Genomic DNA, 20,084 nt, shown 5'->3' with positions numbered 1-20,084 from the left:
AAGACAGAACTGGCAACGGGGGACATCGTGGTCTGGGCCTAAACAAGACGCAGTATGAATGGAAGTCTTGGTGTGGGATCTGCTTTCCACAGGTGACACAATTGTTAACTTTTTTGAAATCAGTTAGTGCAAGAAAAAAGGATCCCCAATGGGTTACTTAGCTTTAGATGTTTTTAGCTGTAATTCAAACTCTGGCAGTGACTGACCAGCACTGATGACCTGATGTTGGTCAACAAGTGACAGCGGCCGAGGCAGAAAAACATTGACTCTGGTATTCAGGCTGGCTGAGGGCTACCACAGCATGGAAAACCACACAGGTGAAGACTGCAACAGTGAAACATGAACAACATCTAAGGCCATACTTACAATTCTAGCATCAGAATAGCTACTTACAATTATCTTTTAAGTCTGTGTCCTAGTAATTAAATACCATACTTACAATTCTAGGATTAGCACTGTTTCTGTTTTGCACTCAAAGATGTCACGGAGCCTCATGATATTAGGGTGGTCTAACTGCTGAAGGATGCTGACTTCTCGTTCAACCTGCTCCCGATCTAACCCCAGTCGACTTGTCTTGCATTTCCGAACTTTAATAAATTTTGCAGCATAAAATGTCTCAGTGGCTTTCTCCAAACACTTTCTCACTATACCAAAATGACCACTGCAAATGGAAGAGAAATAGAAAGTCTTAATAAGTGACCAAACATCTTAGACAGATGACCAACTTAATATTTAAATGTTTTTGCTTTAATGCATTACAAGTTTTGCATACAACAAGCTTGCAAAGAAAGAAATGTTTTTCCAAGTTTTAACAAACATGTTTTAAGCAGACTTAGACAAAAAAGATTGTCTCTGTGGCAAAAAGAATGCTTTTTCCAAAGTGGATCCTTAGCAGGATAATATGCACATTTGGCATACATATACCAGATATGCAACATCTAGCACATCAAACACCTCGTCATTAAAACATTTTTTTAAAATAAACAGCACAAACACCCTGGCACTTGGCAATCCAATAGCAGGCAAAAGAAAAAATGAAATAAACTTAAAAAACTCCAAAACACTTTTAATACAAGACAAATAAACATGGTTTAGTGCTTTTGTCAGTACATTGACATCTTCAGAACCATACAACAAAGTAAAAACTAGTTTAAATAATTTTTAAGTAAATGAACCCCACCCCCAGTGATGAACCAATCAATGTGCAATAGACCAACCTCTAATAAAAGCAACATGCACACTAAATGTCGGTTAAGAACAGCAATGTAAGAAAAAAACATTTAAAGCACTAAATGCCAGTAAAAAATATAACCATATACAAGTTTGTTAAAAAAAAATTTCAAACCATATTGTGTCTTCTTTTAAGTTCACTGATGATGGAAACACTTTCGTTTAAGCCTGGGGAATTGGTGGCATTTAATCTTAGTTGCCACACCATTTCCCTATGCATCAATAACTTTTTCCAATCACCACAAAAAGGGCCATTGTGAACCTGCTCTAACACTAGAAAAGTACGGTTTTGTACCTACCATAAATGTAGATGTTCGAGGATCCACATTGCTGCAGTCCTAACCATTGGGTAGTCCGCTGTCCAGTCGGCCCGAATACCAGAGTATATGGCTGACGTCGGTCAGGGCGCATTAGACTGACGTCAGTACGTCAGGGTACTAATGCGCATGACCGACGTCATATCCTCAGTCTTTTCTTGCCCCAGATGTCAGAAGACCCTAAAAAGACAAGGCCCAAACCAAAACACCAAAAAGCCGTGCACCAAACTTATATACAATATATATATATATATACATGTACAATAATATATAGCAACTCACACCACCACCCCTAAACACAGAGGGGAAGGCGGGAGGGTAAATTGGACTGCAGCAATGTGGATCCTCGAACATCTACATTTATGGTAGGTACAAAACTGTACTATGTTCTTCATTCCACATTGCTGCAGTCCTAACCATTGGGTAGAATCCCAAAGCAGAGGTAAGGGAGGCTGGCAAATCATAAGGAAGCAGGAGCTGTTAACATGCCTTGCAAAATAGCTGTGGCAAAACCAGCCCTAGATTTAGAGTAAAGAGGAAGATGGTAATGCTTAGAGAAAGTATGCACTGAACTCCAAGTAGCCTCCAAAATATCCTTAGTTGCCACCCCCCTTAGAAATGCTGTTGAAGTGGCAGTAGCCCTAGTGGAATGAGGCCTAATCCCAGCTGGAATCTCCTTGCCATGATGGGAATAACAAAATGAAATGCAAAACCCAATCCACTTAGAAATAGTTTGCTTAGACACAGGCTTGCCCTGAGAACTCAAAGCAAAAGAAACAAACAACTGCTGAGACTGCCTGAAATCCTTAGTCCTGCTTAAATAATAACGCAACTGCCTATGTACATCTAAAGTGTGCAAAATCTTTTCCCTTTATTTTGGGGATCTGCATAGAAAGTAGGCAAATGAATAGTTTGGTTTAAAGCCACACTAGAAACCACCTTAGGCATAAAGGAAGGATTAGTACGTAATGATACCCTATCCTTATGGAAAATCAGAAAGGGCTCTACTGCCATAAGGGCCTGCAACTCAGAAACCCTTCTTGCAGAAGTAATAGCCAACAAAAAGCAGTCTTCCATGACAAATATTTCAAATCAGCAGTACCCGCGAGCTCAAAAGGTTGTAGAGTAAGTTTTTCCAACACAAAATTGAGATCCCAAGCAGGAGTAGGAGCTCTGCGTGGGGTCTTATATTCTTTGCCCTCTGAGAAACTGCTTGAACAAAGGATGAAAACAATGGTGGGTCACAATCATAGTGAGCTGAAATTGCTGCAGCATGAATCTTAATGGAAGAGAAGGACAAACCTTTGTCCAATAACTCAGTAAGATATTGAAGAGCCACACTCAAATTAGGCTCAGAAATATCCAAATTCCTTGCTGCACTCCAAAATAAAATCTCTTCCATTTTCTGCGTACACTTTCCTTGTACTAGGTCTTCTAGCTTCCATAATCACATTTAAAACTTGTTGAGGAAGTTGAGACCTGCTGTGTTTCAACACAGAATATGCCAGGCTGTTAGATGAAGAGAGTGAAGCTTGACATTGAGCAGGTGGCCTTCTCTCTGAGACAACAGGTGCGGAATCAAGGGTAAAGGCCATGGAGGCTTCCTTACCAGACTCCTCAGTAATGGGTACCAGTGCTGCCGAGGCCAATCTGGAGCTATTAAAATCATCCTTGGCTTGTCTTGTCTGACCTTTAGAAGCACCTTTGGAAGAAGAGGCAGAGGTGGAAAGGCATACACATGAAGATTTTTCCAACTGAAAGAAAGAGCATCCACTTTCCAAGCTGTGTGATGTAACCTCTTTGTGCAAAACTTTGGCAGCTGGTGGTTTAGTGGAGAAGCGAACAGATCTATGTCTGGAGTTCCCCAGGACACTGTCAACCTTTGAAATACATGAAAATCCAGTTTCCACTCGTGGGGATCCATGATTTGTCTGCTTAACACATCTGCTAAGGAGTTCTGTGCTCCCGGCAGAAACCTTGCCTGAAGAGTTAGTTGCAAGCTGAGCGCAGTCTCCCATAAAATAATTGCTTGCCTGCACAATGGGTAGGAATGTGTTCCCCCTTGTTTGTTGATGTACCACATGACAGTTGTGTTGTCTGTTAGAATCAACACCTGCCCTGGAAGAAGTAACTCCTTGAAAGCCATTAATGCAAACTGGACTGCTAACATCTCCTTCATGTTGATATGTAGATGCTGTAGTCTGGCAGGCCACTTGTCTTGTATCCACTTTCCATTTAGATGAGCTCCCCAAGCAATGTCCGAGGCATCTGTCGTTAAAATCTGACTCGCCTCTGGCCGGGTCACAGAGAGTCCCTTGTTTAGGTGACATTCCTGAGCCCACCACAAAAATTCCTTTTGAAGGCAAGGTATTATTTGAATGACAGTGTCCAAATCCTGGCAGTGCTGTGTCCATACATTTTTGAGATACCATTGCAGCTTCCTCATATGCAGTTTGGCATTGGGAAGCACCAGAATACAAGATGCCATGAACCCTAATGCTTGAAGGACTGTCCTTGCAGTCAGCACGGACTGATGAGATAGCTGATGAAAGTAAAGGGATAGACTCTTTTGTTTGTCCGGGGTTAAAAAGGCCATCTGGGCTGCTGTATTCAGTCTCACACCCAGAAAGCACATGTCTTGAGAGGGTACTAGACTGGACTTTATTTCGTTCACAGAATACCCTAGGCATCTTAGCACTGCTATAACATATTCCAGATGTTGTAGAAGGTCTTCCTTTTCTTGAGCCAGAATCAGGCAGTCGTCCAAGTAAGGATAGATCTGAATTCCTTTTAGCCTGAAGTAAGCTATCACTGGAGCCAGAACCTTTGTGAATACTCTGGGCACAGTAGATAAGCCAAAGGGCAATGCAGAGAACTGATAATGAGAATTTCCAGCTCGAAAACGCAGATACTTCCTGCAACTTAATCTTATAGGCACATGAAGGTAAGCTTCCTTGAGATCTAAAGTTACCATCCAGTGATCTTTGCCCAGCAGAGGTAAAAGCTGTTGTAACGTCAACATCTTGAATTTGGGAATGTCCAGATAAGTGTTGAGGATAGATAAATCCAAAATTGGTCTCCATGTGTTCCCCTTCTTTGGTACTAGGAACAGGCGAGAATAAAATCCTAGGCCCCTTTCTGATACAGGGACTGGCTGAATGGCCCCTATTTGGAGTAACAGAGAAATTTGCTTGTGAGCCTCTTTCCTTTGTGGAGGAGGAACGTCTGGCATGCCTTTGAAAGGGGCAATGTATGGAAATAAAACCTGTAACCGTGGTGAATGATATCCAACACCCATCTGTCTTGAGTAATTAAATCCCAATTTTCTTTGAAAAGAGACAGTCTTCCTCCCAAAGGAGCTGCCAGACGAGAATCTACTGGCAGCTGAAAAGGCAGGTCATTGGGTCTGTTTACGAAAGGACTGACCCCTGCCCTCACCAGAAGTCTGAGCAGGTGAACTCCCTGTTCTAGGCCTAAAAGAACCTTGAGCTCTGCCCCTACCACGTCTAGACCTACCCCTAGACTGGGAATCATAAGCAGGATATGTCCATCCCTTAGTAGGCCAATTTCTACTAAACTTCGGTGGCTGCACCTGCAAAAAATCTTTAACAGTTTGCATAGACTTAGCTTTGTCCTCCATTTTCTTCAGAACTGCTTCCACAGGCGAACCAAACAACACATCAGACTGTAAAGGAGCATCCAAAATCCTTGTCTTAACATGCTCAGCTAAATTCTGATCCCTCAACCAGGCATGCCTGCGAAGAACAGAACTAGTGGCAGCCACCCTCGAGGAGGCCTGTACAGCATCAAAACCACATTGCAAAGAATGCTTACCCACTTGTTCAGACACATGAACTAAATCCAGCAACTCTTTACACTCAATACCTTCTGCCAAAGCATCCACCTTAGATTTCAGTTGTGAAAGGAGATAATTTTGATATTTTAGCATGTGAAACTGACAATTCAACGCCCTCATGGCTAAAGTGGAAGAAGTATACACTTTCTTTCCCCATCTATCCAAAGCCCTTGCCTCTTTATCAGTGGGAACAGGATTTTTAACCACAGAGGCCTTAACACCTTTAGGTCCCTGAGAAACAGTTTCCGGGTCTGCCCGAGGACTCTTAAAAAGATACTTATGAGCTTCAGGGACCCTATAGTACCTATCAGGTTTAACAGGAGCAGGAGGCAAAGAATCAGGGTTCAGGGAAGCCTCTGCAAAAACATCTTCCACCACATTCAACACAGGAGGTATAGCCAAAGGCCTATGCTGGGGTAAAAACAAGAATTCCCTAAGCCTTTTCCTGGAATCAGAGTAATCCTGGCCTTCCCATTTAAAATGCTCCCTCATGGAATGCAGAGTCTCTGAAAAAGAGAAGTCCTCAGGAGGAGAAGCTGTAGGAGTGGAATCATCCACATCAGAATCAGAATAAGGAGGATACTCCTGCAAATCTTCCGCAGAAGACTCAGAAGCCTCTGAACACTGTTCAAAACTATCAAACTCAGGTTCCACTCTAGGCCTCTTATCAGGAGGGGGCATAGAACCTCTAATCATAGTAATCAAATCTTCTGCCATTTTAAGCATATGTTTCTTAGGCACAGAACCTGAAGTGCTAGGAGAAGCCCGCACTGAAGCTAAACTTGGCCTACCTCTCAAAGAAGCTTTGGAAACAGAAGGAGAGGCTCTAACTACCTTGGGAAGAGAGGGAAGAACAGTTACCTGAGAAGCCCCCTCAGCCTGGCCTACTTCCTGAGAAGGCACATCCTGTAACAGTAAAGTCTCTGCCTGAGACTCCAAAGAAACTCCTGGCAAAACCTCCGGCTCCACTGAGCCTTCTAAAGAACCAACGTCTGGGACTGCCGGTTCATCAACCCTAGGCTTCGCTGTTTTGTCCTTGCGCTTTTTGGAGAAGCGGGCGTCGGAGCATCCGACGGCATTTTATAATTGCAACGCTTCCCAAACACTAACCTGGCACAGTCTAACCGTCTCTAAATAGTGCGTTTGTTAAACCTAGCACAAGAGCGGCATCCAACAACGTCGTGCTCAGGCCCTAAACAAGGTATACACAAGGTATGGTAATCCCTATGAGGTATCTGTTTCCCACAAGAAATACAGTTATTCACTTTTTCTGACATCTGGTTAAATACTGAGGCAAGAAAACCAAAATGTTCCCAACGGGTACTTAGCCAACTCTGATTCGGTCTGAAACTCCGACTTCAGAAAATTTCAGAACGCCAACCTGCACTCGCAAAACTGCTTCTGCATCGGACCATGCGGCAAAAAAGACTGGGGATATGACGTCGGTCATGCGCATTAGTACCCTGACGTACTGACGTCAGTCTAATGCGCCCTGACCGACGTCAGCCATATACTCTGGTATTCGGGCCGACTGGACAGCGGACTACCCAATGGTTAGGACTGCAGCAATGTGGAATGAAGAACATCTTAAACTTGTCAAAACCATCACAAACTGTAGAATGGCGTGCCAGTGCACTTTTATTGTCAAGTTTCTGGATGCTGTATATGTGTTGGTAAATTCTACAGTTTAACCCATTAATCATCTTGCCAACATAGAAAGCCTGGCAGGACTGACATATAGCAAGATACATCACCCTCTTGTAGAAACAATTAAATTTACCTCCACAAAGCCATTTTTTGGTCACAATGTGCAACCATCCACCATAGTTGTCTTCAATAAATCTTCACTGATTGCATCTTCCACATTTTACAGTGACCGGACAAGTACCCCCATTCTTCTGTGGTTTCCTCTCCAGCAAATCTTTGATGTTATTTTTTTTATCGTAAAACGTGGCATAGACTCACTGACAGATCTAGTGTTTTCGTCACAATTAAACAAAAAACTGTTTTTTTAATAATATTTTTAATACCCTTTACATCAAGAGTGTAGTGTAAAATCATATTGTTGCTAAAGTTGGTTGTTTTTGCAATATTATTGTCATTGCACAGCCCTTGTTTACTAATATGGCTATACTTACCTACCCTTTCAGCTTTAACCCCTTCACGGGTACTTTCCAAAAGATGGTTGGGAAAGCCTCTCTCAAGAAACATGTTCATTATTGTTTCAAATTCCCCTCATACACCAGCCATCGTTAGACAGAAGCCTAGAGGCTCATACAAATTGACTTTTTATGATGCCTCTCTTTTGATGGCTGGGATGACAACTGGAATAAAACAAAAAAGAGTTACAGTAAGCAGGTTTTCGATACAGGTGAGTCTCCAGTCCTGCATCCTGTGACTACAAAATTTTTATATCTAAAAAATTAATCGCATGGAAACCTACTTGGTGTGTAAATTTTAGAAGGTCAATGCTAGCATCCAGCAGAGTAAAAAAATATTCTAACTGTACAGTGTCCCCTTGCCAAACCAACACCAAATCATCTAAATATTTAAAATATCCCTTGCAGAACTTAAACAAGGGAATGTTAAACAAAATAGACAGTTTCCATTTCAACAGAACCCCAATGGCAAATACGGGGGCAAAGCTGCCCCCATAGCAACACCTGTGACTTGCTTGCAATATTCACCGTCAAATCTGATAGTTGTTGCTCAAAATAATCTCCATAAACTCACTGACAAGAGTACAATCAGTTTCAGGAAGGTTTCTATAAATAAGATTTAACCACATCAACAAACCAAACCAACCCCACTTCATGTGGTATACAAGAAAAAAGGTTTTAACATCACTGGTAACAAACACAGTATCTGAGTCAAAGCAAACATCTCTAAGTTTGTCCAACAAGCCCCAGGAATCTTTATGCATGTGCTTAAACCTGGAAAATAAGTTCTTTAACTTGTTGTCAATAAATTTTGCCATGGAATAAAGGGATCCTGCACTTTTAAAAATTCAAACAAGTCAGAATTAAGCTGAATTCAATAGTGAACGACAGGGAAGTTAGGTGCGGATAAAGGGGGGGGGTCTTGTCATCATGTACAACACGGACTACAATGGACGCATGTTGAACAATTTATGTGACACGGAAACATACTGCCATGTGGAACAGGATTTTTTAACCACAGAGGCCTTAACACGCTTTAGGTCCCTGAGAAACAGTTTCCGGGTCTGCCCGAGGACTCTTAAAAAGATACTTATGAGCTTCAGGGACCCTATAGTACCCTATCCTTGGAGTTTAACAGGATGGTGAGGAGGCAAAGAATCAAGGGTTCAGGGAAGCCTCTGCAAAAACATCTTCCACCACATTCAACACAGGAGGTATAGCCAAAGGCCTTCCATGCTGGGGTAAAACAAGAATTCCCTAAGCCTTTTCCTGAATCAGAGTAATCCTGGCCTTCCCATTTAAAATGCTCCCTCATGGAATGCAGAGTCTCTGAAAAGAGAAGTCCTCAGGAGGAGAAGCTGTAGGAGTGAATCATCCACATCAGAATCAGAATGAAGGAGGATACTCCTGCAAATCTTCCGCGAGAAGACTCAGCCTCTGAACACTGTTCAAAACTATCAAACTCTCAGGTTCCACTCTCAGGCACTCTTATCAGAGTGGGGGGCATAGAACCTCTAATCATAGTAATCAAATCTTCTGCCATTTTAAGCATATGTTTCTTAGGCACAGAACCTGAAGTGCTAGGGAAGCCCCACTGAAGCTAAACTTGGCCTACCTCTCAAGAAGCTTTGGAAACAGAAGGAGAGGCTCTAACTACCTTGGGAAGAGAGGGAAGAACAGTTACCTGAGAAGCCCTCAGCCTGGCCTACTTCCTGAGAAGGCACATCCTGTAACAGTAAAGTCTCTGCCTGAGACTCCAAAGAAACTCCTGGCAAAACCTCCGGCCCACTGAGCCTTCTAAAGAACCAACGTCTGGGACTGCCGGGTTCATCAACCCTAGGCTTCGCTGTTTTGTCCTTGCGCTTTTGAGGGCGGGCGCCGGAGCATCCGACGGCATTTTATAATTGCAACGCTTCCCAAACACTAACCTGGCACAGTCTAACCGTCTCTAAATAGTGCGTTTGTTAAACCTAGCACAAGAGCTGCATCCAACAACGTCGTGCTCAGGCCCTAAACAAGGTATACACAAGGTATGGTAATCCCTAAGGAGGTATCTGTTTCCCACAAGAAATACAGTTATTCACTTTTTCTGACATCTGGTTAAATACTGAGGCAAGAAAACCAAAATGTTCCCAACGGGTACTTAGCCAACTCTGATTCGGTCTGAAACTCCGACTTCAGAAAAATTTCAGAACGCCAACCTGCACTCGCAAAACTGCTTCTGCATCGGACCATGCGGCAAAAAGATCAGATATGACGCCGGGTCATGCGCATTAGTACCCTGGACGTACTGACGCCAGTCTAATGCGCTGACCGACGCCAGCCATATACTCTGGTATTCGGGCCGACTGACAGCGGACTACCCAATGGTTAGGACTGCAGCAATGTGGAATGAAGAACATCTTAAACTTGTCAAAACCATCACAAACTGTAGAATGGTGTGCCAGTGCACTTTTATTGTCAAGTTTCTGGATGCTGTATATGTGTTGGTAAATTCTACAGTTTAACCCATAACTCATCTTGCCAACATAGAAAGCCTGGCAGGACTGACATATAGCAAGATACATCACCCTCTTGTAGAAACAATTAAATTTACCTCCACAAAGCCATTTTTGGTCACACTGTGCAACCATCCACCGCAGTTGTCTTCAATAAATCTGCACTGTTTGCATCTTCCACATTTTACAGTGACCGGACAAGTACCCCCATTCTCCTGTGGTTTCCTCTCCAGCAAATCTTTGATGTTATTTTTTTCTTTTATACGTAAAACTTGGCATAGACTCGCTGATAGATCTAGTGTTTTTGTCACAATTAAACAAAAAACTGTTTTTTGTAATAATATTTTTAATACCCTTTACATCAAGAGTGTAGTGTAAAATCATATTGTTGCTAAAGTTGGTTGTTTTTGCAATATTATTGTCATTGCACAGCCCTTGTTTACTAATATGGCTATACTTACCTACCCTTTCAGCTTTAACCCCTTCACGGGTACTTTCCAAAAGATGGTTGGGAAAGCCTCTCTCAAGAAACATGTTCATTATTGTTTCAAATTCCCCTCATACACCAGCCATCGTTAGACAGAAGCCTAGAGGCTCATACAAATTGACTTTCTATGATGCCTCTCTTTTGATGGCTGGGATGACAACTGGAATAAACAAAGAGTTACAGTAAGCAGGTTTTCGATACAGGTGAGTCTCCAGTCCTGCATCCTGTGACTACAAAATTTTTATATCTAAAAAATTAATCGCATGGAAACCTACTTGGTGTGTAAATTTTAGAAGGTCAATGCTAGCATCCAGCAGAATAAAAAAATATTCTAACTGTACAGTTTCCCCTTGCCAAACCTACAGCAAATCATCTAAATATTTAAAATATCCCTTGCAGAACTTAAACAAGGGAATGTTAAACAAAATAGACAGTTCCCATTTCAACAGAACCCCAATGGCAAATACGGGGGCAAAGCTGCCCCCATAGCAACACCTGTGACTTGCTTGCAATATTCACCATCAAATCTGATAGTTGTTGCTCAAAATAATCTCCATAAACTCACTGACAAGAGTACGATCAGTTTCAGGAAGGTTGCTATAAATAAGATTTAACCACATCAACAAACCAAACCAACCCCCCTTCATGTGGTATACAAGAAAAAAGGTTTTAACATCACTGGTAACAAACACAGTATCTGAGTCAAAGCAAACATCTCTAAGTTTGTCCAACAAGCCCCAGGAATCTTTATGCATGTGCTTAAACCTGGAAAATAAGTTCTTTAACTTGTCGTCAATAAATTTTGCCATGGAATAAAGGGATCCTGCACTTTTAAAAATTCAAACAAGTCAGAATTAAGCTGAACTCAATAGTGAACGACAGGGAAGTTAGGTGCGGATAAAGGGGGGGGGGTCTTGTCATCATGTACAACACAGACTACAATGGATGCATGTTGAACAATTTATGTGACACGGAAACATACTGCCATGTGTCCCTTAACGAGATCAACATAGCTTACAGGGGCATCAGGGTGGCATTGGAGGAGTTTTTATTCTTTGAACAGCTTAATTGTGACTTGTTTGAATTTTTAAAAGTGCAGGATCCCATTATTTCACCAATTTTGGGGATTCCAAAAATATACTCTAACACACAGGACCCTCTATTAAGGCCAATCATGGCCTCAGCAGGATCCATGATAGAACCCATGGCAAAAGTCTTTACTCATTGCTTACAGTTGAAGAAATGTTCTCAGTAATACCAAAAGCTAAGGTTTTGTCACTAATAGGTGAAAAATCATGGTTTCTGGCAGAACATTAGATGAAGAAAGCTTCCAAGTATGTACAATTAATACATCATTCAGAACATTCAAATTTATAAGACTTCTGTTTGGTATTTCATTTGTATCAGATGTGTTTCAAAGTGCTGATGCATGTGTAACCAAGGTATTGCAAACATAACTGACTGTTTATTATTATGAGATAAGACACAAGAGCACAACAACAGAATTATTTTATTTATTTTATTTTACATTTGTTGACCGGGCTAGTCTATCTGGATATATATCCATTTTCAGTACAGGCCCGGGGAGAAAAGCTCCAATGAGTATTACATGGTTTCAGAAGGTGTTACAAAAGAAGTAATAACAAGTATAAAACTAACAGTAAACAACTAGTAAATGAAATTTTTTTTTTTTTTTTTTTTTTTTTTAATCAGGAGATTGCATATTACAATCTGAGATACATAAACTACAACCTATGTAAGGTGCTTCACAAAGAACATTACAATACAAAAAATTAATACATACATTTTATAAGAGGAATGCTGAAGTGTAATGAGAGGTAAAGAAAAGCTGAAAGGAGTGTAGAGAGAGAAAAAAATAGGGAAGAAGGAAAGTAAAGAAAAAAGGAGAACAGAGCAAGTCTTGTTATGTTTCCAACAGAGTTTGAGAATAGGCAGTCACCTGTAGAGTTATTAGGACATAGACTTTTTAAAGAAGTACTGTGTAGATGGGTCTAAGAAGTGGGAGAGGTCTGGGATCAGATATCTGAGGGTTGATTATAGCATATTTTCCACCAAAGTTGGAGAACAGGCAGTGTGTGTTGAGTTATAGGGTGTAGTAGGGAAAAAAAGGCAGAAGACAAGAAAATAAATAGTATTAGTCTGTTACTACAGGGCATAGCCATTTTGTATTGAGATGCAGTTTTAGATTCCTTTTGAAAAGTGGGAGAGAAGTCAGAGATGAGATATCTGAGGTAATTTATTCCATATTTTCCAACAGAGTTTGAGAACAGGCAGTCACCTGCAGAGTTTTTAGATATAGTGGTTTTGATTAATAGTTTGCTTGAAGAGCGTAGCTGTTTCTGATTATAGTAAGGTGTGATGTGGCAAGAGAGTATTGGAGTTTTGGAGGGTTGGTGCAGGGTTTTGTGGGCTATTATGAGTTGTTGAAGTTTGAGCTGATTAGGAAGTTCTAACCAGCTTAGTTGTTTTAGGTTCAGGCAGTGATGTGTTCTAAAAGGGGCTCCTGTAACAAATCTAGCAATATTATTGTAAGATATTACTAGCTTGTTGATGTTTTTCTTTGATAGATTGGTGTATATAGGGGAAGCATTGAGTAAAGTAGAGATAAGGTGAGTTCTGGCTAACGTAGTTCTTGCAAGTGGAGTAAGAAAGGGTTTGATTCTGTAGAGGGTTCCTATTTTTGTTCACTGATTTTATAGTAGTGTTGATATGATTGTCAAAGTTTAGATTGTTGTCTATTGTTATTCCTAGTAATTTTGTGGTAGCATCAGGAGAAATTATAGTACTGTCATTGGATGTGATAGTGAAGTGTAAGGGGATGTGCCTTCGGGTAGGTGTGAAGAGAAGCAGTTTAGTTTTCTTGGGGTTAAGTAGTAGGCAGTGATGTGAGAACCATTGTTCTACAGTGTTAAAGGCTTTTTGGGTAAGAGACTGGAGTTCTGTTTGAGAGGTAGATGTACAGATAATGGTAGAATCATCTGCATATTGAATACAGATAGTATTTGGGATAGCTAATTGCAGGTCGTTGATAAAGATGGAAAAAAGAAGTGGGCCTAAGATGGAGCCTTGTGGCACCCCAAGAGAGATGGGAAGATGATCAGATAGTGATTACACAGCTGTTAAATGAATTAAGATACCATAATATTAAGATAACTAGGAGAAATATAAAATAACATTAACAAGTCTGAAATAAATGGCTCATGTTCTAACTTCAAAGCAAACGAACCTCGTGCATAAATTCTCAGAGGAATTTTTCAAATGCCAAAGCCAAAATAGCGTTCTAGGAATGATGCAGTATTTTGCAATATTTACACCTAATCTGACATAAATATGCATATAAACAAATGTCAAAGCAAAATGTAGCTTGGGAATGAAACAACAAGCAAGAAAGGTGTTCTGAAACAATCAAGAAATTCATTCCAAATGGATCAGTGTTAAAACATTACAATGGAAACAAGGCAAATGTGTTCCAGGCAGATTCTAGTCAGAATGGTTATGATCCTGCAAAAACACATAACATCTTCCTGTGGGTCAAGAGCACTTACAAATGCACAAAAGGGATGTGCTCATGTAGAAAACAAACTGCTAACAATAGTACATATATGTGAAAAATTCTATGACTGTGCCAGACCATAAACGCTTGCAAATAATGTTCAAATAATAATTCCACAAATCACATTCAAGAATTTTACAGGATTTTATTTAATCTACAGAACTATGTTTTGAATGAGAAATACAGACCATGTGAAGAAGTGTAGACATACCAAGTATATCATATTTACCACAGAAGCATGAACAGCAGTTAAACAAGGACACTGGCAATCTCCAAACGCTTGACCCCACACAGTTTGGTTTTGTCAAAGGGAGATCATGCCTGTTAAACTTGGTCAACTTCTTTGAAACAGTCACCAAAGCCATGGATGAGGGGAAGATGGTGCACACCACCTACCTTGACCTAGCCAAAGCCTTTGACACTATTCCCCACTCGGGCATAATAGATAAACTCTCCCAGCTAGGCATCAACCTGTATGTTACCAGATGGGTAGCTAACTGGCTCACTGATAGAACCCACTCAGTCAAAGTAGGGGAAGCCACCTCTAGTAGTAGACCCATAATGTGCAGTGTACCCCAAGGATTGATCTTCGGGCCTCTACTGTTTGGGATATACTTTTCTGAGGTGCAAGCCAAAACCAGTGCTCTGTGGCTGACCAAGTTTGCAGATGACTGCAAGCTGGGTGCTGTCTTAAATTCCCCTTGTGATGTGAACATTCAAACTAATGACTGGTGCTAGAAGCATGGCCTCAAAATGAATGCCAAGAAATGCATCATTATCCCCTTTGGGGAAAATGTCATCCCCACTAATTATCAGATTAATAACAATGTACTAAGCATGCAATCAGCCGTGAGGGACTTGGACACCCAGGTTGATAGCAACCTGACTTTTGACCACCATGTTGCCTCCGCTGTACGGAAGGATTTCTACATGGCCCACCTCATAAATAAATAATTTCATCCAGGAACAAGGAGGTCATAACATCCCTGTACTCCTCCCTTATCAGACCCATTATTGAGTACAATGCCCCCTTTGGCATGTACCTTGCCAAGCACATGCAGCAGTTGGAGAGACCACAGAGGTTCCTGACCAGGAAAATCCAGTGTCTCAAACACCTATCCTACACAGACAGGCTAAAAGCCCTGTCTCTCTACTCAGTCTCATACAGACTGCTCAGAGATGACCTATGTCTGGCATACAAGGCCATTTCAGACTCAGCCTTGATGGAGTTGCTGCATATCAGTAAGACAAACTTCACTCATGCAAGGCCTTAATCTGGTCTGTGACATTAATATAACTTGTTGGCGGAACAGATTTGTGTCCCAAAGACACTCCCGTTTGTGGAATAGACTTCCTCTCCATGTCAAGCAGAGTACCTCTCTAGTCCTCTTTAAGAGGAACCTGGATGACTGGATGGGAAACAGAATATATACCGCTGGGATCCCACCTGTATCTCTGCTGGACAAGGGAAACAGGTGCTGACTTTGAGGGAACATGGGCGAAATTCTTGGCTAGGCTTATAAGGGCCTCTGGGCCAATAGCCTAGCATCATCCTATGAACCTATGAACCTATACCTTGCCTGTGATATAAATAAGACCTGCTGGAGACATAGGTATGTATCCCAGAGACTACCCTGTCTATGGAACAGGCTCCCCATCCATGTGAAGCAGAGTTCCTTCTTAACCCAGTTCAAGTCCAGCTTGTACACTTGGATGGGAGACCAGAAATTCATCCCTGGTTTGGCACCTGTGTCTCTAATGGACACAAGGAAGTTACAATGATGGAATGGAGTGAGCAAAAATCATCAGAATGGAAAGATATTTTTATTTTTGTTTCAGTGAAGACATCAGCTCTTTCCGAGGTCAAACCTGATAAATGAATGCTTTCCAATAAAAGAAAATACCAGTGGTATGAAGAATACAAAAACCTTGTCTAGGAACAGAGAACTGCAAATAAAGAGCATGGCCTATAAAGTACTGACCAGAAATATAAATGCATACAGAACAAGTAATACAAACGTTGTGCCATTTGCAATGCATGCCATAACAGTACAAAAGAAGCTTTGTTAATTGATAAGCTCTATAGTTGTCCTAATGGTGAGGAACATTTTCATCTATGAAACAAAGTGAGCACAGACTTGTTCCAGTTCAAAGCAGCCATGTAACTTGGATGTGTATACTATTATTCTGAGTTTCCAAAAATAACCAAACTAAGGGACACCGTGACAAGTGTGATTAATGCACAAAAGATTACATTCTTGAGAAAAGGAATACTGGATGTTGGTGCATTTCACAATGAAGATGTATACACGACTGATAATACAAATGTAATGTCCAGTTCATTTCACTGTGACAAACAAGGACAAGTGTAGACAGCCACCTAAGCAGTGAAAAATATCATGCAACAGCAGTGACAGCTATGATATTGTCATCGAGCAGTTAAAAGATCGCAGGAACAAGCCTTTTTTACCAGCTCAATTACAAACAGGAAGAAGGTTAAATAACAGATTACCTAATTCAACTATGTTATTCATACATGAAAATTAAAATAAGGAAATGATGAAAAGAAATCAGCAGAGACAGAACTACAAGTCTGAAAGAAACTGCAGGAAATTACCAAATGTACAAGCTAGAGAGAGAGAGAGAGCGAACATGCAAAAGTTGAATGAATGTTTGTAGCCTGTAGTCTGTAGCTAAAGTAGCTGGTAAGGCAGACAAATCAAGATATTATGTTGTTTGTGGGGAAAATGGAAATTTGTACATATGGAATCAGAAACATCTGCATAACAAAATTGTTGCATGAAAACACACCTGTGATAACTATGATACTCTGAAAACAGACACTGTGATAACTGTGATACTCTGAAATCAGACACTGTGATAACTGTGATACTCTGAAATCAGACAGTGTGATAACTGTAATACTCTGAAATCAGACACTGTGATAACTGTAATACTCTGAAATCAGACAGTGTGATAACTGTGATACTCTGAAATCAGACAGTGTGATAACTGTGATACTCTGAAATCAGACAGTGTGATAACTGTGATACTCTGAAATCAGACAGTGTGATAACTGTGATACTCTGAAATCAGACACTGTGATAACTGTAATACTCTAAAATCAGACAGTGTGATAACTGTGATACTCTGAAATCAGAATGTGATAGCTGTGATACTCTGAAATCAGACAGTGTGATAACTGTGATACTCTGAAATCAGAATGTGATAGCTGTGATACTCTGAAATCAGACAGTGTGATAACTGTGATACTCTGAAATCAGAATGTGATAGCTGTGATACTCAAAAGTTGCAAAAAGACTCCTGAAGTAGTGCAGCACAGACAAAATGCAACTGAAGTATAATCAGAATTCCAGAGAAATAATATTCCTATGAAATACTCCAGATATTATAGACCACTGAAGAAACTAATATATGAAAATAATGAGTTTACTGCAAATGGATGAAAAGTTCCACTTATTAAAATTTATTTTGAATGTGAACAAATAATCTTATAATATATAAACACCCATCATTTGTTTAATGTAAAGGTTAATTGAAAATGATCAATACAATAAAATATATGCTTCCTCGCAGTGTGTGTGTGTGTGTGTGTGTGTGTGTGTGTGTGTGTGTGTGTGTGTGTGTGTGTGTAGGTGTGCAGATTTATAAAACAACATGCAAACAATACAATACAAAAGTAAAGTATCCAACACAAAAGCAATTGTAGCTCCCTCTTTACTCCAGCTAACACCAACAAAAACACAGCAGGCCACAGTTTCACCTCTCAGCTTCCTTAGTTCATAGTGAAAAAGTAAATCATATTCATTTTTATTTTATTTATTTAATATTTTTATTTTAAACTTAACCAGGTTAGAAGTACCAATCAAAAACTACTTTTCAGTGTCGGCCTAGGAAGGGGAAAAAGAGACGCACTTTTCAGCAAATAAACACAGACTATAAACAGATTCCATGGCAACTATATACAATTATTACCAACAAAACTTAACTGGTGTTGTATTATACAATATTTACTATAATGTAAAAAAAAAACAAGGTGTGTAATATGACATTCAAAAAGTACGACGATTAGAAATATATCGATTTATAAACAGGTTAGAAGTATGAATGACAGATGTGATGAAGTGATGTGACAATTGCAAAATGATTGCAGAATGATACCACAGTACAAGCAGAAAATGTTTCACTTCAATAATTGGCTAAGGTTCTGGTGTCATTCTAAGGGGATCCATTATCTGTCTGCCTGTGATGACATGATTGACAGACCTCGATGCTTCACCAGAGATGGCCTGCACCTGTCACCCCATGGATTCCGGATATTGGCCAAGGCTCTTACCACCCCTATAGTGCCTTTTTTTAGGCAATGCCCTGAAGACAAAATGACCACCATAACAGCTACAAGCAAACAAAATCTGAGAGTTATGTTACTCAATGCTAGAGGTCTAAATGTCAAAATGCACTTGCTCCTTAAAATGGAGAACATCAACATCTGTGCAGTGACCGAGACCTGGTTCAAGGCTCCGAAGAGCACCCCAGCACTACCAGGCTATAATTCATATCACACGTTTCGGACCCTAAGCCTGGACTAAAGCACTAAAGGCGGTGGTGTCTCCATATTCATAAAGGATATGCACACTTCCAGACTAGTAGCCCAACACAACGCATCAGAGATACTTCAGGTACAACTAACACTGGGTAAAACTGCAATCCAGGTTGTAGCCTGTTATAGATCCCCCACCATGTCCCAAGACTCCCACTCCACATTCCTAAACACACTGGAAAATATTAGGGTACAACCCAATACCCTTATACTGGGAGACTTTAACTACCCCTCCATTAACCGGGAAAATTGCTCACGTACCAACACACTTGCTCAATGTTTTCTGGAATTCATTAATTCCACTGCCCTGGACCAACTCACTTACCCCCACCAGGGGTAGAAGCATCCTTGACCTGGTCATTACTAACATGGGCAACCGTTGCTCTACACCAGTAATCAACTCCTCCCTGGTCAGATCTGACCACAAGCTAATCACCATGGATATCCACATCCCAGCCTCACCTCCCCAAATGAAACCACCGTAAAAAAACTTCTCTAAAGCCAATTTTGGGCTTCTAAAAACAGAGGTGGCTAACTTCACGACACCCATGCAAATGGAAAATAGGTGCATGACTGCTGAATCATAAACCAATGCACTGTATGAGCACATACACAAGTGCATGGAACAGGCCATACCAAAAAGAACCAAGACGCTCTCCTCCAAAAAAATGGAAGCTAATCTGGTGATCCCCCACCATAACCAAACTCTACAACAGAAGGAAAAAACTGTTGCAGAAAAGGGTGAATTCCCAAAACTGAAAAATCTCCCTTGTTAGCCTCAGCAAAAAATTGAGATCCATCATCAAATCCTCTAAAGGTAGCTACAGAAACAAAATTGCTGCAGATTCTAAAGACAACCACAAGGCATTCTATAGTTATGTCAAGAATCTACATGGCAATACTCAGATCTACTCTGAGTTACAGAACAATGGCAATACATATACAGAACCAACTGACATTGCCAACATATTGGCAGACAGGTTCAGTGCGAACTTTACCCCCTTTCACCCCCTAAAAGGCCCATCACAATACCTGAGGAAAGCCAAGTCCCTATTATCACAGCTACACAATAAAAACCGCACTATCCAAAGCCAAGAATACAGCTTCCATGGGACCTGATAACATCCCTGGCTGTTTTCTACATGAATTTCAAATTGAACTGGCACCACACCTGAGTACCATGTTCAGTCACAGCCTCATTTCAGGCTTTGTTCCTACCGAACGGTGCACTGCTACGGTCATCCCACTCCACAAAGGGGGAGTGATTGCAGACCCTGGGAACTACCACCCCATTAGTCTGATGAGTCTGATATGTATGGCTATGGAGCGCATCATCATGGAC

The 20,084-nt window shown here is 40.8% G+C and overlaps 1 protein-coding gene across 1 annotated transcript in view; it reads right to left on the bottom strand.

Moving 5' to 3' along the window:
* Positions 1–20,084, bottom strand: part of LOC122808771 (death-associated protein kinase 2-like) — a 1,232,522-nt gene that overhangs the window by 395,031 nt on the left and 817,407 nt on the right. The window contains exon 3 of the mRNA XM_044079801.1: positions 440–661. Coding sequence (XP_043935736.1) covers positions 440–661 — 222 coding nt within the window. The remainder of the gene's footprint in view (positions 1–439; positions 662–20,084) is intronic.

This window comes from Protopterus annectens, chromosome 8.part0, assembly GCF_019279795.1.
Source record: "Protopterus annectens isolate FY-2018-M chromosome 8.part0, PAN1.0, whole genome shotgun sequence".
Taxonomy (NCBI): Eukaryota; Metazoa; Chordata; order Ceratodontiformes; family Protopteridae; genus Protopterus; species Protopterus annectens.
Note: the sequence above shows the minus strand (reverse complement) of the source record. Positions and strands in the feature narration are given on the sequence as shown.